The 24603-nt window shown below is 32.9% G+C and overlaps 1 protein-coding gene across 1 annotated transcript in view; it reads right to left on the bottom strand.

The window, feature by feature from the left end:
• The window catches only part of LOC111044032 (cAMP-specific 3',5'-cyclic phosphodiesterase), a 435954-nt gene that overhangs the window by 110488 nt on the left and 300863 nt on the right, over positions 1-24603 (bottom strand). Inside the window, 1 exon segment of the mRNA XM_039439964.1 lies at positions 8995-9015. Within this exon segment, the coding sequence (XP_039295898.1) occupies positions 8995-9015 (21 nt within the window).

Here is a 24603-nt window from a genome sequence, read left to right as displayed (position 1 = left end):
AGTATATTTAAGTAAGCTTCAACAGCATTTCGGTATCGATTAGAAAAAATGGGGAAAAAACTCCCAACCCGCTCACTTGAAATCAAAGTGCCCTCCCGTTGAGTTCAATTTTGAATAGCATAGTAAACATTGAGGGATTCTCATATAGTGAATTCTATAGGACTTTGTTCTATTCTGTGAGTCTCAAATTATCTCACTATCTTTTTTTTTACATTCATTCCTCTCTTTATCTACTTCCATAATATAATTCTGATATCTTTCATTCATTCCTCTCTCTCTCTATCTACTTTTATACTTTAATTCTGATTTCTTACATTTATTCCTCTCTCTCTATTTTCATACTTTAATTCTGATTTTTTATATTCATTGCTCTCTCTCTATCTATTTTCATACTTCAATTCTGATTTCTGACATTCATTCCACTCCATACTTTCATTCTCATTTCTTATCCCTTTTCACTTCTTGTCTATCTTTGCCGAAGATTGGTTGGAGATCAAACTGAAAGCAGGCTCTCCTATATATTTTTTCTCTTTCTCTCCCTCTCAACGGGCAGAGTTGTTTGGCAGAGAGGACCTAGAGTCCTAACTCCGCCCTTAAGGCAATTATTCAATTCAACACATTAAAGATTGATTGGAGATCAATCTCAAAGTAGATTATCCAGTTTTTCTCTCTTTCTCTTTCACTATTTTTTCATATTCTTTCTCACTCTTTCTTTTTGTCACAGATTGATTGAAAGATTCTTGATAAGATCCTCATTGTCATTCAGTTCATTGAAGTGAAGTTGAAATTTATTTATTTAATTAATTATTTATTTATGTATTTATTGTCAGCATTCGTCATAAACAACATTAATGCTTCCCATTCAATGAATCATGACAGTTTAATATGAATCTAACTATTAAAGGATCTCTACTATATAGGACTATATGAATCTTTACTATATAGGACCGGTAGCTGTCAGGGGGGGTGAAGTGGGGTTATATTGGTGAGAAACTAACAATCTCATTATTTCAGGGGGGAGAGGGTTAGTGGGGGTGGAAACTCCCTGAAGTATGTCAATAAAGTTTGACCTTTGCTATGAAGAGATTCTTTCCAAACTGTCAGAAATTGTAATAGATAACAGCAAAGCTTACCATTCGACCAACGCTGGAAGTTTGGAGTGAATCTCGCTTCAAAGGAAGCTACCGTCAAGAATAATTAATTATTTGCACTAACTTTATCTAGCCATCTTTCTTACTCTATGTCTATCATAATTCATTAGTTTTTCAGTTTTTATCTCTTTCTTATACTCCGTCGTTTTCCTCACCTTCTTCCTTTAGCTAATAATTTTCTGTTTCTTTCTACTACCCTACTTTTCTCAAGTTTCATTCCCCTACCTAACTTTCTCCTAGCAGTCTCTCCCTTACTCTTCCTTCTATGTCTATCTACTACCCTACTTTTACTTGAAATTCCTTTCCATCTAATAACAAGTATTCCACTTGTTCAAACTCTTCTAAATATTTCTATTACCCTATTTTATCTTACTTTAAATTTTTCATCTAGTCTTAGCCTCAGACATTAGTGGTCATTAAGTTTGTAATGTAAACATTTTCTGTTGTTTTTCTAGTCCTCGTCTTGTTCACCCCCTTCTATGTATTTCTCTCACCCTACTTTCTCTTGCTTTCCCTTCCTCCACCTAACAGTCTATCTCTTGCTAATCCTCTTCTTTGTCTTACTATGGGTACGTACAGACCTATACGCCACAAACACGCGCATTTCTTTTTCCATCATCGGATGCTATCCTTTATTATATCTGTATCTTACTGTTTCTCTTCAAATACGAGATAAATAGCATAGCATCAGCTGATGAAAAGTGAATTACGCGTGTTCGTGGCGCATAAGTCTTTTCGCACTTTATTGCCTACCAAACTTTCCTCCTAACCTATCCATCATACTCTCATTGAATAAAAATATTAAGAAATTGTCAAGAAAGCCATAGGTCTGTGTTTTTTGACAATTTCTTAGTATTTTTATAAAATATGAATAATTACCACAATATCAACTTTTCAACTACACAATAAGTGATCATACTCTCACTCATCCTCCCTAATTTATTCCTTACCCTGATATTTCTCTGGGTTATTATTGCAGTAATATTCACTCTGAATTGGTATAATTGATTGAATGAGAAGCATCAGTGTCATAAATCAGGAATACCAAAAGTTTGTAGTGAACTTCACTATGGCACTCGATATTTTTCAGTTTTAATTTGTTCCTCATCACTCGAAAATGCTTCTGATGTAGTATAATTAAACGTTTCATTTTCACCATAATCTTGCTTCTGATAATTCTTTATTTTTTATTGATTTAATGCTATATTTCTTTTTTATTATTAAACGAAAATCCAAATTAAATGCTGTAATTCACCCCGAAGATATCTGTTACTGCAAATATTGACAACAGGGTAAACAGCTAGATGGAATCTCGATGAGCGCTACTATTCAAAAATAATAATTTTCATCTATATTTCTTTGTTTTGATCCTTTGTTGACTGAACGAAGTGAGGTGTAAGATTCAAGTTAACGGTTTGGCATTTCTCTTAATGTATAAATGTTTGAATGTTTGAATGTTTAAATGTTTAAATGTTCGAATGTCTATAAATGTTTATATGTTGCGCATTTACGGCGAAACGCGGTAAAATTTGACAGGTATATTCCTTTTTTAATTGCGCGTCGACGTATATACAAGGGTTTTGGAAATTTTGCATTTCAAGGATAATATAAAAGGAAAAGGGAGCCTCCTTCATACGCCAATATTAGAGTAAAAATCAGACTATAGAATTATTCATCATAAATCAGCTGACAAGTGACTACACAGATGTGTGGAGAAGCCAGTCTATTGCTGTATTTCCATAGGGTCTATAGTTTCAATCAGGTTCTTGTGGATGAGAATACTGCGTGAGGTCTACTGTTCACAGTACTACTAGTTACATGAAACGCTATCCCCCAATTTACTACATCATATATTTTTTATCAATTAATTCTCTCAATTTTTCTTATTGAAATCACAATGATTTATTCTCCTAAATTTCATCCTCTCTTCAAACAAGCTTCTTCATGCTCTTCAAAAAATCTTTATTTTCATCATTGTTCCCAACATTCTTCCTCATTTCATTCACACACCCACACTCTCTCATTCTCTATCATACTCGCTCACTTTTCTTCTTTTCTGTGTCTCTCTCCCTCCACTCTCTCTTCTCTCACTTTCTCCAACATCCTCTTCTATTTTCCTTATCTCTCACCTTACAACTCTTTTCCTCCCATAGTGAGATTCACTTGAAAAATGTCAATATTGGTTGGATGGGCAGGTTCAGTTTTATTCATGAGGAAAACTGACAGTTGAAAATGAAAGTGTCTATAGCTGAGAACATCCTCCATTGTTCTTCGAGCCGTGATAAACTCAGACAATACCTTTAGAAACTAATAAAATCCTCTTTCTCATAACGCAGCTGTAGTAAATGAATTAAGATGGAGATTTTACTGCGGAATAATGCAATTCAAGGTGATAACTCTGAAGACTTTCTGATTCAAGCTACAAAATTTACTTTTGTAGCTAGGATCTGAAAGACCTCTACGAATTTAAGCTACGGGTGCTGCTTTTCTCTTGTAAGTAAGTTTATATAGCCTCTTTGTTGTTTTGTGAAATGATGACAAAGTGGTATTCCTCCTTGGAAAGCATAGTCTCTCAATGTTTTATATTAAGCTAAAGGGTTTCCAAATATCTTAGAAACAAAGTTCAGGGGATTTAATCTGAATTATAAAGTTTCACCCCTAAAACTTACTCCAGTATATCAAATTATAGTTTCTAGTTGGGATAAATTGGAAGAATACCTCAGCTTATGGTAGTGAGGTTGTTGTATAATTTGGCTAATTTATTTTCAACTCGCTATCAACTATCAACTAGTGTAAAATTGAATTCCAAGTGAGTGTGTCTCATCCATCTAGATTGAAAATGTTCACTTTCTTCATTTTTGGACAGACAATTAGACACAAATTTTTGGTGGTGGAATAGTTGTCTTTTTAAAATGATGATATTTTAGAGAAGTCTGTTCTCTCAGTCATAACTATATGATTTAGAATTGAATTAATGGAAAAATATGATGAATAAAAAGTAGAATCCCAATAAATCCTTTCCAATGAAAAAGTAAAAAGTGAACAACGGACATTTTTCATCTTTTCAGTAATTTAAGTGAAACTCAATTTTCAGAGGTCATGGAGGAGTAGTATTTTAATGCGGTATATAGTAATGTAATTGCCACTCTGAATTGAAATCCTAGAAGAATATTCTATAAATAGTTCTATTAGTGTATGTTCATCTATGAGATCATCCAATTTTCCAATGGGCTTTGGGTTTTTCCAGGTTCACAAGATAGAGTATTAAAATATCAATCACAAAGGAAAAAATGGGAATAAATTCTGAAGTATAAAATATTTAAACCGTTTTGAATTATTATTGATGACACTACAGTCTAAGACTAGTGTTTTCGAATAAGTACACTAAATAGACTTTGATGTCGTCGAAAAAAGTTCGAAGTACTTGCAGTTTGTCATGGAATGTGAAATAGATGAGTAAAATTGAAACATCAATAATTCAAAGAGGTAAAATAGGAGTAAATTATTATAAAGAAGGAGAATGTTTCATTGGAGAATGAGAGCATTCCTCCTTGAAGAAATACTGAGGAAGGAGTGAGTGAGGAAGGGAATATTGAAAAGAAATAGGCTTTGAGAGAGAGGAAAAATAGAACTTGATAGAGTGGGATCAAAAACTTATCGAAATCGATAATTCTGACGGTTCTTTCGACATAGCATGATAGGGCATATTTTTGATAGAGTGCGTGAGCAACCTATCGTTCAATCTACACGTTTTTTACACTTCAAGTTTTCTTCTTATATGCTCTATATTCTTCTTCTTCATTCTACTTACTAGATCTTCACAAACTTTCCCCTTCTCAATTACTGTCACACTATTCTGCTAGTAATTTCTCCCTTTCCTTCTTCCCCTATGTTGTTACCTTCTTTCTTACTCAACACTTTTCTTGACACTCTCATTTCGTCTTCTTCACATTCTCTTCGCCTCTACTTCACACTCTCTTCTCCTTTTCTTCGCACTCTCTCTTCCTCTTCTTCACACTCTCTTCTCCTCTTTTTTACACTCTCTTCTTCTCTTCGTCACACTATCTTCTCCTCTTCTTCACACTCTCTTCTCCTCTTCTTCACATTCTCTTTTCCTCTTCTCCACACTCTCTTCTCCTCTTCTCCACACTCTCTTGTCCTCTCCTTCACACTCTCATATTTCTCTTTTACCTTCAAATCATCTTTTACTCTAATAGTTCTCCATCCTCTACCTTCCATTTAATTTAAACTTTTCTCTTTTCATTTCTATCCTTCCAAACAATGAGCTCCCATTCTTCCCAGTACTGCCAAAATTTTCCCTTAAAAGAAGAATTTATACAATATGAGAAGTGGGCCATCTTGATAGGAGAATAGGGGCCTAGTTCAGATCTGTATGACTAGATTCACTTAATACTGTCAGCATTCCTAAAAAATAACATAATCGCTTCCCATTAAAACAATACTGACAGCTTGAATGAAGAGAATATCACTGCAGTTCTCTTTTTTCTTTAGGGCTACTTTTGAATATAAATAAAAATATAATTCTGAGTATATACCAATCACTATAAATCAGATTTTCCAATCACTTGGAATAATGGCATAATGTAGCTGAAACAATGCGTGACAAAATAATTTTAAAAAGATACTCACTTTTATATTTTTATTTACACTGTAGTTCTATATTATATTGTTCTCTAGGTCCATGATTTACGAGTATTTCTGCTCCCATATTCAGCTTATTTCCTAAATTACTACTCCCATAATATTTTCTATAAACAGGCACAATGTAATATTTTCCACAACAATGTGATATCTGGATCTCATGAAGTGAGCAAAAACTCCAACATGAGATTCGACTGGATCCATGGTTTGGTAAAGTTTTCTGTCATAATAATTGCAACAACTAATATTATGCATATGCACTCATAGGCCAATGCAAAAATTAAAAACATTCGAACAGTCAATAACTTGTTTGGCCTATGTAGCCGGGAGAAATTGCTATGTCCGGCCTGCTTAAACTGATCTTCAAATTGAGAATTCAAAATCCACTCATAATGTAATAAAACTTCCATTTCAAGGTTGGAATACATTTGTAATCTTGCCTTTGAAATTTCTTCATGAGAAATTCACTTCCAAAAAAACTTTTTGTTCTTAAACATTTAGAACTATTTGATAAGAACTTATAAAACATAAAATTTGTCCAAAAAATGAGATAAATATTAAATTTTGTTATACAACTAGGAACAATAATAATCAACAACTAATAATGGATGAAATAAGATAATAAGTTCTATTTTTCCGGCTCTAAATTTTGTAAAATTACGTGGAAATGTTTAAATTATCAGTGATTTGAGTGTAATATTTTTGTATCCTATCCAGTTTCTTAACCTTCAAAATTCAAAATTTTTAGTTTTAGTTGTATTTGAGTGGAAAAGAACTAAATTTCAGAAAAGTGGAATCATAACCTCATTTCAGACTTTTAAATTATTATCTAAATTTGGGAGAGAAATAATACAAGGACTATCCTTAGTTTTTCTCTCCATTCAGTGCTTCTTGTAAAAATTTGAATAATGATAAAAATTATAATAATAATAAATAATAAAAATTATGTTATTATTTGAATTGATTTCGGTCACTGGTATTGACCGAAAATACAATATTATAATTGTACAATGGAAGAATAAATTAGGGAACCAAAAACGATTTACATACTTGGTAAGTAACACTTTCAAATTACTGGATTTGACAGAAACTCAATTTGAATTCCATTGAAATCAAATTAGAAAACCTAGAAACGGGGTTCACTCTGGGAAATTATCAAACCAAACCTGTATGACAAAATCATTTGGGTATAAAGTATTCAATACCTTGTCAATCATCACGTACTTTTGAGTATTCAAAACAATGAAAATTGTCCATTGTGCTCTGTTTGATTCACTGGTGGTATTGATGGCAAAACCAATGAGTCATGCATTTGGAAAATTCAACACAAAACCTTGACATTTCCACAAAAAAGAATCAGAAACGGTCATTCACTTAGTGAGATTGACATTCATGATTTATGAGGTCAATATAAACAATTACATGACCTGTAGCGATTGTGAGTGTTTGCTGATTGATAGAACAATTGATGACAAATGTGTGGAATGCGGATTCGATGTTATCAATAAAATTCCTTACTTACTAAGGAATCTCCCATCTAGATTCTGTCTATAACAAGACAGACTTACAAATGACATGTGTTGGAGTACTATTAGAGTATCATCAATGTATCAAAATATTATTGTTGTAAGAAGAGATATCAATAGGGCAATAGGAAAATACCAATTTGAATAAAAAGTAAATTAAGTGAAGGTTACTAAAATTTAATTAATACAGTAACAGTAAAGCCGATGATACATAATTGAACTCAAAGTGGAAAACTGAAAGGGAGATTAGAATACGGTACCAAAAAAAGGAAGTTGATACAAATGCGAAATAGTGAGAGAACAAATTTATTACCTACATGGCATAGCACAATAGGACACTCGAGCCCAATTTGGAGTTGCTAATAAGAAATTAATAAAGACTCTAATGAGAAGAGTTAAAACTTAATATAAGTATAAATAAAAATATAAATTTGAGTACCCTTTTTTAAATTATTTATCACTTGATAATGACATTATATAGCCGAAACATGTCGTGACTGAATAATTTTAAATAAGGTACTCAGGTCTACATTTTTTATATTTAAAAGTAGCCCTAAAGGGAAAAAGACAACTTGATATAATATATATTTTGATTGAGCTACTTGGAATGTTTAATTACAGAGAATCACAAGCATGGGTTAAAAAATACAATAAGTGTAGCCTAGTTGTGATTTCCTTCAATTTTAATTTGAAATTGATTTCCCAAAAACCTATTTAAAAATGTATTTCAAATTTCACCTCTCCCCCACGATACTTCTGTCAGGTCGGGAACTTAAAAAGGCACTAGAAATAACGTTCTATGGAAGTACAATATGGAATATGGAAGTACATGGATAAGCAATATGGAAGTACATAGTACCGTACCATAGCCACCTCTAATACAAGGCCCCGGCCTACGATATTGCAACGTCGCAGCGTAGGCCTAGAATCTAATACATGATTGGTGAAAAAGATCAGCTGGTATTTTTTTAAATCTTTTTCACCAATCTTTTTCATGTATTAGATTCTACGATATTGCAACGTCGCAGTGTAGGCCTAGAATCTAATACATGAAAAAGATTGGTGAAAAAGATTTAAAAAATACCAGCTGATCTTTTTCACCAATCATGTATTAGATTCTAGGCCTACACTGCGACGTTGCAATATCGTAGGCCGGGGTCTCATATTAGAGGTGGCTATGACCGTACTCATATCTGATTTATGAAACATAGGTAAATGTACGGACAAAAATGTCATATTCTTGAAAATAGACGATGGAAATTTTCTCACAGTTAGTCATGGAGTTTACAAACTCGGTTATTTCAATGAATATGAAGTAATCAATAATTTTTTTTACGATGCAATCCATCAAATAAAGAATCAAAACAAACAAACTCAACAATTACGAAGTTTTGGTGAAAAGTAATGACGATAACCAAAAAGGTTATGTACTGTTTTCAAAAGGAACTCGATGAACGCCAAAAAATCAACAAACACTAGTTGTTATAGAGGGGTAAAACTGATGCGGTATTTTTTTATTTTATGGGGGTATCAACAAATTCCAGGAGAAGAGGAAAAACAATTTATGACGAACAAAACCAATGTCATGATGAGGGAACTCAAAAACCCACGCAATTCAACGATCTTACCAGCTACGATTGTTCTGTTTACTTCACCTTGTTTGTCTTTCCAATAAGCTATAAAAGAAGAAGAAAGAAATAAGAGAATAATCATAAATGATAAAGAGAAAATATTCCGTAAATTATAGTAAGCAATACTAACTTATGCTATGTTTCAATGATACTAAGAAAGTAATGTAGAGAGAATTTTCAAATCTTGAACGTGTCATGCATGAACGTGACAATGAATATCACAGACTGTTTACGTAACAGTCTGTAATGATTCAATGAATCCCAACAATGAATCTCATATGATTGCAAAGAACGCTCCAGTGAGTGAATATTTCAAATTTTTCACTATCATTTTAGTCTACAAGTAGTCATTGTAGTGTTGAAACTTGATATTCACTGCATATGTGAACAATAATGGTGCTACAGCCGATCCAATTTTTTTTCTTTGATAGATACGTTGTTCAGAAATTTCCAAGTCTATTCATTCAATATCAGCAACAGTATCAGCAGTCATCATTCTCCCTCAGAATGATGTACAATTCCAACGTAAAGAATCATCTTTTTTCGAGAAATTCTTATAATTTTCATAAAAACGTTTTCAATTATTCAAACTGAATATTGGATGTTGGGCCACTATTTTATAAATCCATTCATGTCTCTTTACTTACAAATTATTTCATTTGTATTTATATCGTAACCATACATTTTGCTACGAGTTATAATGTTTCTTTTTTCAATTATTACTACCAAACAAAATTCATTTTATTCTGCCTCTTTTATTATTCCAAATTATTTTCCTCCAACTACTATATCACGGCATTAATTTCAGCCTGTCCCTTAAATCACGTTTCCCAAACCCCAATGAGTATTTCCAATCAAAACCAAATTCAACATTAATTTTATTCTTCTCCCTACATTTATCACACTCTTCATAAATTGAGAATCACCTTAACTTGCCAGAATCGGTTGAATGGTTAGTATTGATATTATTCACGAGAAATGCTGACTGTTTGGATTGTATCTTATTAATCACATTATTAATCACATCCACTATTTTCAATCAAATCAAATCAGTATCTGCTTAGGACACTCAATTCTACTTTTCATTAACCTCTTTTTCAAATCTCTAGTGAGTTTTTTACTTTCAACTTTCAGCACGGTTTGAATGGGACGCATTGATGCAATCCAATAGGAGACGCTGACTGTTTTAAGAGAACTTACAATGGAAGAAGCTGATTTATAAAGCGTGTATAACTGTCAGCATTGATAGAATGTAAAACATCAATGTTATTCGATAAGGAATGCTGACAGATTTTAAAGTGAATTCAACTCAAATTCAGTGCTATCAATGGAATTGAAACGAGAGGAAAAAAGATACAACTGCAACCAAAATGAGCATTTCTAGTGAATGGCAGCTGGTTCACAAATACGGGCCGTAATTAAGTCGAATTAATTGGGGTCGAAGCCATCAGAATTATCAATTATAGCTGCCAAACCATCCATTGGAATTAATTGGCTAGTGCTACAGCTTGCATAATTATTATTACTGAGCAAGAATGTCGAGATACTCGAATTCGTCGCTACTGAAGATATGCGCCTCTAAAACTTCTCTAAAACTTTGCTTGACATCTGTACTAACACTATAAACTTCTTTTTTCCCGCCTCTCATGATCTCTATTCGTTGGTGTTCTTTAATTGTTTCAGCACTGGATTTTTCCTAGAACAGCACAATCCTTGATAATTGATACAATATCTTCATTAATTTTATTCATATTTGATTCAATTCCTCATTAATAGAAGATCCTCCTCTAATCATATCCTTGTACGATAAAATAAGTTTGGAACCGCATCGAAAATATCATTGTAATTTATGCTGAAACAAATGAGTAATAAGTGACTCTCATACAATATTCTTCACTCATATCACTGAGTGAAGATTTTCATTCATCAGATTCTTATCATTGATTCAGATTTTACAAGTCTGACTGAATCGCCCTGTTATGGATTTGAAGAATCATATTTTTATCTAATATTCGCTAAGGTCAAAACATATAGTGAAGTTAGGTAGAGTGTAGCACTCTCTTATCTTACTGTAATTCTACTTATCCTTATACTATTACTCTCACATAGCCTATGTGTATTGATGTTCCAATCAAAAAAAGAACAAGGTGTCATAAGGTTTGTCCTCAAACAATGATCCAATTTAGATTTTCATATTGAACTATGTTATATCATATTTCATAATCATTGTACTATAGTATCAAAGACTCATCAAAGCAAAATACTCATCATGCAAAATTCTGAAAACATTGAACATCACCATTATTCATTGCAAGCCATGCACAACTAAATAATTTGAAGCAAACATTTTACACATTAATCATGATCACACTTGTGAGACAAAGCAACAGAGAAATAAGCAAGATTGACAGTAATTCAACAATCACTGAATTGCATTGATTAAGATTTCACAAGTCTGAATAGCAGAAAATTTAGCTGAGAGATTTTGAATATTGTATGGAGTCAAATGTGGCAGAACATAGTGAAGCAGCAAAGGTAGCGTAGAAAGTTGAAGAAAAAAGCAGAGATTATTAAACATTATTTAAATATTCTCAGCAACCTTCTCTGATACACTCTACTTATAATACTCGTATGGCTTTTATTGGTGGGGAGTTCCTCATGGAAGTTCCACCTCGCCTGAATTCATTTAAGCCATCAATGGGCCAAGAAGTACTCTACTTATGTTTGACGCTGTTTCACTATGTTTCAACTTTTTCTCTTCTACATTCTTTCCTACCTTATCTGATTCACTTTATTATGTTTTGACTCTATTTCAGTGAAGCAAGCAATCATAATCTACAACATGCACTACATACATGATATATAAAATGAACCAACGTTTCTCGCCTGTGACGGTCCTCCCAAAACTTATCCCAGAACGAGGATCGGTGCTTGATCCTCAACACACTGGTGCTCAGGGTACGAGGTAGGGGCATCTGTACTGAGGGCATGCCCTCCTGGGCCCCGCCCTCAGACATGGCCGACACCAGGGAGGCGGAGGGGGCCAGCCCCAGCTGGTAGCGGCCGCCCTTGATGTGACCTTGGAGTTGACCTTGGGAGGAGGCATCGTCACCTTCAGAGGAAGATGAGGAGTCGCCAAGTCTTATGAGTGGACCTCTCACTGGGGGAGGCTGAGAGGAGCCTCCCGCCCCGAAGGAGGAGGACGAGGAAGCCGTTGTGGGCGGGGCTTACAGGCGAGAGGGCGGAGTCAGAAAGTGGGAGGAGTCAGAAAAAGGGAGGAGTTAGAGGAGAGGGATCCAGCTACACTAGCGCCAGCAACCGAACAGCCAATGATACACCATTTTTGCATTGAAGGCAAACTTTACAGCACTTGATTTCCATTTTTCCACTATTTATATTCCCTTTTCACACCACTATAGCAGAGACAGTTCTTGCAATGAACAACAATACTTTCAAAGATGAATGATATCAACTGGTGGTTTGAATAATATCAATAATTATCACAGCACATACACTTTGATTTGAACTTTTTTGTAGCAGTTGATCACTTGACTTGACTAATATTTAACACTTGATGATAATAATAATAATAATTAACACCGAATAACTGGGGCTAAATGCATGTGATTGATGGTGAATTAATAGATTTGCTATTATGTTTCTAGTCAACAGGATCAAAAATACTACTCTATATTACTCTAGTTCTTCGTTACTACTTATTCTAACTTGTATCACTTGATTCTATCAATATTTAAATGGGTTATTTGAAAATGCTAAAACGAGAGACCTCTTCAGTTGATAATTTGAATAAACTCTTCGAATACATCATACACTGCAACGTTTGGGGTGGAGACATATAATGCAATAGAAGTTGTGTTATGTGTGGGGGGGATGAAGTGAGTATAATGATGGTTTTAAAAGTAATATATAACATAATTAAGTCTGTTCGGTACACCTTTTCATTTTTATTTAAATTGAATAATCTTTTCCAAAATCATTGTTGAGATCATTATAAGAGTGAGAAAAAGTGGCAACTGGAATTTTTAAGTGGTCTAATAAGCGAAGTATGGGTTGTTGAAGTGCTAAACTCCGTTTTCTTTCCAGATCATAAACGGTTTCGAATTTTCCATTGGAGTTCTTTTTAATGGATTCAGTATATCATTGGCTTTGTTATAATATGCGTTTTTTACAAAAAAATGTTACTTTTCTATTTATGAACGATATGGGGAATAAAATGTTTTAGTTTGGGAAGATACATTTTTTGAATTTTCAAAAGAAGTTCTAATAATATAGTCGAAACTGTTTATGATCTGGAAAGTTAGCACTTCAACAACCCATAACTCGCTTATTAGACCACTTAAAAATTTCAGTTGCCACTTTTTCTCACTCTTATAATGATGTTAATGATTATATTGAAAAAGATTATCCAATTTAAACAATAAAAAAAGAGTATCAAACAGCCTTAACAGTATCTTTTCTCTATGAGAGAACCTAGCAACCTACATTCCAGTTAACTAAACTTTTAATGATTTTGAATCGACAAATTCTAGTACAGTTATGTGCCATAAATCATAGCTGATGACGAAAGCAGAGTGACAGTGAACAGTTATCAGTCAGGTGCATCTGACTGAAGATAAGATCGCTCAAAATTCGGTGCCAGAATGAGAATAGGAGTGGGCACTCGTGTAAAAATAGCCACAACTCCACTATTTTCAAAGCAAAGCTGCTGTTCCATCCGACTGTGGCTTCTCGCTTGGGCCTACAATAAAATTCTCAAAGTCTCAGAAAAGTTTACAAATCTCAATACTTCTGTATATCTTCTCTAAGATAATAATCTTACTGCTTTGGATACTCTCTTGACGAAATCAACAAGATGGTACCTCCCGGGCTGGCAACTAATTTTTGGATAGTAGTTCTCATCGAATTTCCATCTAGCTGTTAACCCTGTTGTCAATGTCTGCAGTAGCAGAGGTCTTCGGGGTGATTTGCAGCATTAATTTTAGGATTTTCGTTAAATAATAATTATATAGTAATTAGCATTTGAATAAATGCATTCTCTATTTAATTCCATCTTTATTTATTGATTGATTCTTTATTGATTCATACAATAAGTACATCATCAAAATGATAGAGAGAGAAAAATAAGGTAGGTAACCTTGTGCCAAAAGGCCCTAAGGTCCTAAGGTACCAAAGGTCCCTTGATCCTAAGGTACCAAATTTGAATAAGGTACACATAGTCCAAAATAGATTAAGTCTTGCAGTTGTTCACTTCACAAAATTTTCAGTCCGTAATTATTTTCACAAAGTAGATTTTCAAATTTAGGTGCTTCAATACCAAACATAAGTTTAAGTATATGTTTTTGGTGTCTCCTGGTATCTAGGACACTCACTTGATTTAATAAATACCTACTATAATTCTCAAAGTGTCAGAAAGTTTACAAATCCTTATACTTTTTGAATCTTCTCAAACATAATTTCACTGCTTTGGATACTCTTTTGACGAACTGAACAAGAGCAAAGTAAGTTTGCTTCTTTAAGTTTAATTAATATTATGATGTTTTAGGCCAGGTTTATAGGACACATATTTAATCGAGTGAACTTTAATGGCTTCTTTATAATAAACAATAGTTTGACTCAGATGTAATGCGATTCAAAGACCATATATGAATCATGAAATATATTGATAAGCTGGATTGAAATCTGCGATATTCTTGTAACGAACAGTGGAGAATTGCACTCGATTCATATTCAATTTAAGGACTCATGAGTGTGAATCATGGAGTATATTAAAAAACGTATATAAGAAAAAGTGGAGAATTCTAGTCTAGAACCATAAGTGAATTATGAAATATATTGATAACATGAATTTATGAAAAGTATATTTTTAAGAAAATCAAGTATAAATAATGAATAGAACAGGTATAAAGGTAGAAGAAAGTTAGAATAAAGGAATAAAGGTATATACAGGTAACAGGTAAAGGTAACAGGTAGAAGTATGAATAGAACAGGTATAAAATCTGCACAACTCTTCTAACAGAAAATGTAGAATGAAGAGTTTCATTCATTTCAAGGATACATGCATGGATCATGAAGTATTTACAAGGAAATATTCATCAAATTAGCGACATTCAAGTAACAAAAAGTGAAGAATTCCATAGAATTCAAATTGAATTCAAGGACCCATACATGAAACAAGGAATATTTTGATGAAAATACAAATCCTTAAGTACTCTTCATGTAGTAGCCCTATCAAGGTATAGTAGATGAAAAGATACTTAAATCACTTTACTTATATGGGCTACTTTTTTAAAATAAATAAAAACAAAAAAACTTGTTACTGCAAGTTTAATATTGTTTTTATTAATTTTTATTCAAGATAATACTGAATATTGATAAGGAGAATTGAAATCTTTGACATTCTTCTAACAAAATGTGAAGAATTCCCTTCAATCTAAGTATTTCAAGTAAACACCTTCCAATATTCAGATAAGGAATGCTAGCTGATTCAATTTCCTGATTACAGTCATAAATTTAACAGTGGCCACTATTGGCTCACATCATAATAATCGAATGAATGAATCGACGACGATATTAAGTGAATTGATGCATGAATTATTCATCATTATTCACTAGACCCGGCCGCTGATGAATTTCGTATTCAACGTGGGTAATGTATGATAATGAATTTGTCCGCCTCTGGCAAACGCGAAAGAAGTATTGATGAGATTCACTACAAAATGTCAGCATTAGTTAAATACGAAGTATATATTTAAATACTAAGAAATTTACTGTCAGTAAGATTTACTATATACAGTAGATTCAGTATAGTGAAATTCACCGGTTTTGTCAGCATTATTTGAATGGGGAGCGCTGATGTAACACTAATAAGGAATGCTGACAGATGATTGTGAATCTCGCTGTACAACTAACATTGATGATGGGTAAAGGTTGTGGCGGAACTCATTTTTTACGGTTACCGAAAATTTGGGCCCCAAATTTGAATTTCAAATTTTGGAAAGGTCGACCTGGTTTGGTTGGTTGGATGAGAGAACAAGAGAAGATGAGACTAAAGAGAGAGGGTGTGAGAGAGGAAGAGAGAGAAAGAGAGAGCAGCATCCTGACTTCAGAGCATGATAATGGAGCAAATTGATCAAATACTGTAGTAGACTATATGAGATGAATAAATTACTACACTATATTTGTAACTGTGACTTCCTCTTCTTATTTACTGACTACTACTTTCTTTTTTTTCTACTTTTTAGCTTGTTCTCTTCCTCTTATTTTTTCATTTCACTTTACTTCTCATTCTGGTACGTAGTGTGCTATTCTCCTTATCTACTTGTTACAACAACGTTTCCCCCTACTTCTATTTCATTTTTTTCTAATTTCTTACCGCTCTCTCTATCTTTCACATTTCCTCCTCCTTTTCCATCTTCTAACATACAATTTTTTTTCATTCCCTCCTTATTCTTCTTCTTCTTTTTCTTTATTCTCTTCTTTTCCTTCATCCTCATTTTTCTCTTCTTCTTCTTCTTCTTCTTCGTCTCCTACTTCTTTCTCGTCTCCTTCTTCATCATCGTGTTTTTCTCCTCCCCCTTTTCTATCTTCTGACAAGAATTTTCTCCATCCCCTTCTTATTCTTCTTCTTCTTCTTCTCCTTTTTCTTTATCTCTTTTTCTTCTTCTTCTTCTTCTTTTTCTTTATTCTCTTTTCTCCTTCATCTTCATCTTTCTCTTCATTCTCTTCTTCTTCTTCTTCTTCTTCTTCTTTCTAGTCTTCTCCTTCGACCTCGGTTTTTTCTTTTTGTTCTTTCTTCTTCTTCATTCTCGTTTTTTCTTCTCCCCACCTCCTCTTTTCACATTTTACACTTTTCCCTCACCTCATCTGTAACCCTCCAAACTCTTGATAAAATATTGCATTCATATTTATTTGTGAAAACATGATCCCAAATAAAGTAGAGTAAATATAAACTTGGAGCAAGAAAGTAAGGGGAAAACAATAGACAATTAAGACTTATTTAGTGTCAACTATTTTGAATCTTGATTAAGCAACAACAATATATTTCTTACAGTAAGAACATATATCTCCAAAGAGTATGAATAAATTCATAATTCGTATTATATTTATGATTTATTTAGCGTATGACAGATACACAACACATATAAAGCTCATAAGTCTCAAATTTCTACATATACACTACCTACATATATATATATATATATATTCAAATTCATTGAGATGTTGTCTAGTTTTCGGTCAGGAGACCATAAGTTTGTCTGACCGCCATCATTTGCTAGTCCATTTAGCGTTACCCAATGTGCACCATGGAGGCGAACTAGCGTTACACATAATTGAGTAAAAAGTCTGATAGCTGTAACAATAAATTTGTCTCTTTTCTGTTCAGGTCTACTTGTAATAAAAATTGAGATGCAAATCTTATTACCCCTTTTTTGAATCATTTTATCACTTAGTGATAAAATAATTAAAAAAAGGGTACTGAGATTTGTATTTCAATTTTCTGTAACAATTTATATTTTTAATCTATTATTTCTTTAATTTCATAAAAGGGTGCTATAAATCTATTTTATAGATCTCCAAAGAGTATTTCTTCAGATGAACTAAAAAAAAAGTTTCTAAGAAGACAAAAGTAAGCATAAGATATTGTGAACTCTCAGTTAGAGAGAAACATATTATTCACACTGTGATTTTCAATACTCATGGCATCATCGTCAGTGACAGGTATCTTCTACACGACTTGTCATCTCACAATGACTTGTAATATCATAACAGAAGTCACAAACACGGCCGCTTTAGTGCCAAAACAAGCAGTGTCCTCTCCTTGTTCTTTCCTTTCAGTCGTTCGTCCTCCAATAGGTCACCAACAACATTTTGTTGTGACGTCAGAAGCCGATTTAAGTTGGTCAATATCAGTACGACACACGCGGTATTTGGGCTTAGGCGGGTCGTTGACTTTCGCCAATTATGACCTTCAAAGGCCAACTTCCCACAATAGCAACGCAATATTGTTGCTCCGTAATTGAGATTCATAATATTTGACTTCAGCCATAGAGTAAAACAATTTTATCGATAAGTTTCTCTGCTCTAGCTTTGTCTAATGGATAATATTTGACAAAAATTTCGTTCAATTGTCTTCCCCCTCATATTTTTCTAGTTCATCTAGAGAGATACTGATCAAAAATACTTCATGAAAGCCATTTTATCAAATAAAAATGCAGTGTTGCTCTCTAAACGAGATATTCGAATTTCCATCTAGCTGTTTACCCTATTGTCAATATTTGCAGTAGCGGAGGTCTTCTGGGTGATTTACAGCATTTAATTTGGATTTTCGTTTAATGATAATTATTTAATAATTATATATTTATAATATTTGACACTGAGTTTGGTCTTCTTGTTCATCTCTTCCAGTTCTGGAGGAATACTCTTTAAAGATATTATGTTCCTACAGTAAAAAAAAAAACTAAATAAGACGATAATCTATAACTGTCTATAATCAGGTTTTATCAGTCTATTATCATCTATGAGTTGATCAGTCTATAACTAGGGTTTCATATCAGTATAAGTTCATCTAATCAGTTAATAAGTTGAGTCTAAGCAGTTAAGAAATGGAACAAAAGTTGAGATTGGTTATAATATGATTAAAGATATTATGTTCATATAGTAAAAATAGATTTAAATAAGACGTTAATGTATAATAAGTTTTTATCAGTCTGTTATCATCTATAAGCTGTCTATAATTACGAGTTTATATCAGTAATAAGTTCAGCTAATTGGTTTATAAGTTAATTCTAATCAGTTAAGAAATGGAAAAAATGAGATTGATTACGATATGATTAAAGATATTATGTTCATTTATAGTAAAAAAAATTTAAATAAGACGTTAATGTATCTTCTTCTTCTGCTAGTGCCTATTCGTTCCGAATATTGGCGATCAGCCTGACTATGGATATCTTATTTACAGCATCCTGAAAAGTTTTGTAATGTATAACGGTTTATAATCGGTTTTTATTAGTCTATACTCTATTATCATCTATAAATTAGTCTATAACTACGAGTTTATATCAGTAGTTCATCTAATCAGTTTATAATCAGTTCATAATATGAACTGATTAGATAGATATGAACTGATTATCCGAACTGATTCATAGTACTTCATATTATGAACTACTGAGTTCATAATCAGCAGTAGTTCATCTAATCAGTTTATAAGTTGGGTCTAATCAATTAAGAAATGGAACAAAAGTAGAGATTGCGAAACGTCGAATTTCGAAAGTAGAAACACTGAAGAGGAAAGGACAGTCTCTTATTTTGGCACTATGAGTGACCGAGTTTCGTTAATTTTAGTGCCTTCTGTTACCAAATTACAAGTCACTGTGAGTTATCAAATCTTATAACTTGGAGGACGTCCATCATAAAATGGAACATGACATAATTGTATTAACACCAAAATACAATTGAATCAATCTCATTGCGCAATTCTACCAAACTAAATTTCTAACCTTTCGCACTGATTATGGACATGTGTGCCATACTGTGGGCTAAATTATAGAGAAAAGGTAGCATAAGAGGATATTACATGGTATAGGTCGTTCATGTTTCAATCTTTGGTGTCAACTCAAACCGATAGTCCTAGTAGTTCGTTTTGGTGAAGCTGGTAGGTAGCACAGGTAAAATAAGTAATATTATTGCCCAGAATATATCCAGAAATAAGTTGACGAAAAGAGAAACTTAATGAATGTTATGAAATAAAATGAATTAGAGGAATGAATCGAGAAACTGGAACAAGAGAAAGATATGGAATATTGAAGGAATTTACTATAATATCGTGACATAGGTCTGGATTTTAAATAGCTGATTCGATTATCAGTTATTAGTATTTATCAGTTAATATCTGTATCTTTTATACATATATTAGATAAAATACAAATAAAGATTAAATATCTTTATCTATTAACACAGATATTATCTATTATTCAAAGTGCGGTGATATTAAGTGCAAAATTTGACTATAATTTGGTATTTTAATCATTCTAAATTCAAAATTTCTAGCTAATATATATTCTTGGACAGAACTCTGAACTTTAAATTTCCTCAGTAAGAACATAACCTATTTTTCGGACATTTCATTATTTATCAAAATTTGGGAACAGAATAGTTTTGGGCTATGCCTGTTGTTCTATCCCGATCATATTCATATGATTTTGTAATTATTTCAACGAATAGATAAATAAAATAGTAGTAATAATAAATAGTAGTAAATATAATAGTAATAATAATAGGTCCTCTAATTACTAACTAAAAAATTCTACTAATTACTACCAGAGACAAGAATAATATAGGATAAAATAAGGATAACTTAATTATCCTTCATCTATGTTACTACTAAAAAATAATTATCGATTCCTCTTTGCTGGTAATCTCTCATACTGTGCTGTTCTCACACTCTCACTCGGCCTGAACATTAATATAGTCTAATAGACAGTAGTCGACAGTAATCGTGTTAAGTTAACAAACAATCAGCTTGAAATTTGGAAAATACACAACCTAAACCATGGGATATCTTCTAATGCTATCTTTTCTTTATGACTATAAGCGCTCCAAATTACAGTTACTATATAAAGTAACTGTGCTCGGAATGAGTGTGAGGTTATGAATGAAATATAAAGGATATGAAGGATGTGAATGATATGAATGGCAAGAAAAAGTAAGAAAGTAAGGGAAGGCGTCATCAATGAATTGATTGAAGATTTGTTAGTTTTTTAAAAGTGTAAATTGTTATTTTGATAAGTGATAGTAGCTTAACCTACATTTTGATTTGGACTGTAGTATGACTTTGAGAAGGGACAGTTTTGGGTAGTAATAATAATAATATCGAGTGACCTGGCTGGCTCAGGTCTGGTGTCAGAGTTTTTAGGTCGCAACTGATCAATTTCAGGGCCTCTGACATAACCTAACGACTGCTTTTTAAGCAGCCGGGACCGATGTCTTAACGTGTCCATCCGAAACACGGATATTTTGGGTATAAGCTCATTTTGTTGTGTCTTCTCACATAAGTGTAATAATTGTCCTTGTCTGAATAAGTAGATAAAGAAACAATTGAAAATTGGGATGCATATGGAGAAAAAAGGATGAGAAAAGAGGTTGAAGGATGTGATCGAATAAATGCAGTAAAAATTGCAACAAAGATAAGATATGGAGGAGAGAAAAGAATTTTCTTAAATAACTCATTATTATTCGTTACAAGTGGTAATTGAGTGGAATATTTCTAAACAATTTATTAATCCAAACCATCTAAATTCAAAATTTATAGTTTTCATGATTATTTTGGACTAAAATTTCATAAAAATTGTACACGAGAAATTTTAACCTTATCTTGGACAATGTCACTTATAAATTTGGAAGAAAAATACCACAAGGACTACCTTATTATCTACCAATGTTATTACATTAGTGTAATTTGCATTGTAAATAAATAAATACATAGTGAATATGCAATAGAGAATACTGTTAACAGTAGAACAAGTCCTTATCTAGTTCACTCAACTCCTCTGCATTTTGTACCCGGCTCAGATTTCTTATCAGCTAAGAAAATTTGAAATCTCTTGCGCAGATTGTAGACATGCATTGTGTCACATAGAATGCAAAACATCCTATTGATGCAGCAAATAACTCACTGTGAGATACACTTAATACGGTCAGTATTGGTTGAATTAGAAGCATTGATGTTATATCTATACGAAATGCTGACAGAATGTAGTGAATCTTACTATAGCCACTTATGACGTCAGAGCAGTTTATGGGTCTTTATGAAGAATGATGCACGCCTACTATTTCTTAAAGCGACGTGACTAGCAGCTGAATAGAATTTCAGATCGGATATCTGTCTAGCTCTTATTTATTTTCCTTGGTACTCATTTTTCTATTTGTTTTGCTCATTTTTGAGATTGTGATTTCATCTAACATTCATGATATTCGGGAGGATTTCATCATTATTTGTTGTTGGGGGAAAATATTTTAAAATTATGAGAATATTATCATTTCGTGACTAAAAACCTCATATCTTCTTAGTATAATATTCCAGTGGAACTCGTGGAATCAAGGTTTCAAAATAGTCCAAGAAGGTAGAACAATTCATGAACTGGAATTACTTTTCAAAACGTGGGTGAGAAGTTTCATTGTTACATACATTACGGATATCTCTCTTGCTTTTATTACTTTCTTTGTTACTAATTTTTCCATCTGTTTTGACTACTTTTCTATTTGTTTTCACCACTTTTTCCATTTATTTTGACTCATTTTTCCACTTGTTTTGCCTATTTTTGAGGTTAAGATTAACATCCATGATATTCGAGAGAATGTCACATCGTATTTTTAGGAAAAAATATTGAAAAAAAATTATTAAAAAATTAATAGTGAGGAATACTTAGATAAGAAACAGAATAGGGGAACTGGACACTAAAGTAGAGCAGATTAAAAAGAAGCTTCTTGTATACACAGAGGATGAGAGATGAGATGTGGCCCAAGTGGATACTGCATTGGGATACAACTAATAATAACAATATCGAGTGACCTGGCTGTCTCAGGTCGGTGTCAGAGTTTTCAGGTCGCAACTGATCAATTTCAGGGCCTCTGACATGACCTAACGACTGCTTTTGGGATCCAACTGGAAAAAGAGAGGTGGATCGCTCGAACTATGGAACAAACAGGCGTTCAATATATCGATGAATAGGAATCTGGTCCAGGGCGACTCGAATAATCGGAATAAATGGCAGATAGGATGCCAGAAACAGCTGGAGCTGTAGAATAAACTCGCTTATAAACTTATGTTAAATAATTATGAGGCCCATAATTTACATTACGAAGAACCTTAAATACTTATAGTATATAAGAGCCTCATAGTATAATATCCTATAGTGAGGTCCACGTTATAATGGCAGTGGAGAAAGATAGGAGAAAAACGTTGCTGATCCTTTGATTTGTCAATGCCTACTATAAACGGTAGCTGCTACAGGTTAATTGATTTAATAGTAACGGTTCATTCTCGTTTAAAATAATCAATTATATTTTATTAAGCAAGGAATTATATATCTCTTTCCTGTATAGGGCTACTTGTAATAAAAATAGGAAGAAAAATAAAAATATCAGTACCCTTTTTGAATTATTTAATCACTATCTATTAAATAATTAAGAGTGATTGAATAATTCAAAAAGGGTACTAAGAAATTATATCTTTCAGTAATTTCATAATGAATTTTCATAACTAAGATGAAATATTTAGTTAATTGATTATTAACTCTACAATGTTGGAAGACGAACAAAGCGAAGCGAGAAAGAGATAGCGCTATCCCCTTTGTAGGATGTTGGACAAGAATGGCAATACCAATGCTAATCAAACACTTCCATTATAACGTGGACCTCAATATAGAATAAACTTGCTCATGTATTTATGATGCCCATAATTTTCATTACGAGGAACCTCTTATCTCTCTAGTATAATATCCTGGAGGAGCTGAAAACCAAGATTTTAAAATAGTCCAAAAAGGTAGAGCAATTTATAAACTTGAATTACTTCCCAGTAAAGAACCGAGTAAGAAGTTTCATTGCACTGTACATTATAGACCGCAATATCAACTCTTTATTCCATTAAACTTCGAGCATTTCTGTTCCTTATATAAAAACATCAATTCCATTCCCACTGAGCCATAGCTGGAAGTTCGAGGTTGATGTCACTACAGAAAGTAATCAAAGCACGAGGAACGGTAAGAAATATTTTCAAAATTTTTCACCTCCGATCGCAAAGTCATCAAAGGAAACTTCTAACATTGATCGAAGATTGAACGTCCAAAGAAAAAGGTCAGAATCTTTCATTTTAATTCCAGAAGGTCACAGGTCGTATAAATGAATCAGAGACGCAATAGAGAGTTTTACTGGAAAATACATTACTTCGAGAATTTGTAGGGAATGTAAATCAGGCTGGTAGCCAACTTAATTCGATTTTCTTTCCAAATTATAAACAGAGAATTCTGGGAAAACCTTTCTAAAATCTCAAACTCCAAATTCTCAGGACAACATGTTTTTCCGAGGAATCTCATTTTCAAACTTCAAGTACTCAATCAACGAAAAGAGTATAAATATTAATACATTTCTCTCTGAGTTTTCAGTTGAATATGAGGACATGTTTTCTGCTCAAACATGTATAAAACACTCGGTTTAAGAGGATTTTGGAATGAAACTTTAATTTTAATAAGGCTTACGAATCCTAAAGATGATTCTGTTGTTCTAAGTATCAGATTCTATGGAGGGTTCTTCACAGTGATAAAAGGAGTGAAAGCTCCATCATTTTCCTGTAGAAAATTATCATCTGAGGCACCTTTCAAAGAAGAATACTGTATGATGAACGAAGGCTATGCAATAAGATCCAACTCAATGAAAACTTGATACAACTTAATATGATGAAGAGCTTGGAGATTTCTCTCTTGGAAAAAAATTCTGGAAGTATGTGAAAGGAGATAGAGCACCTAAAATATTAACTAGCAGGTGACCCATGCTCCGCACGGGTCTGTTCATAGAACAAATATTGAAAGGCATTGAAACAATCAATGTTACCTCTTCATT

Source organism: Nilaparvata lugens, chromosome 13 (genome assembly GCF_014356525.2).
Source record: "Nilaparvata lugens isolate BPH chromosome 13, ASM1435652v1, whole genome shotgun sequence".
Classification (NCBI taxonomy): Eukaryota; Metazoa; Arthropoda; class Insecta; order Hemiptera; family Delphacidae; genus Nilaparvata; species Nilaparvata lugens.
This window is presented reverse-complemented; position numbering and strand designations above follow the sequence as displayed.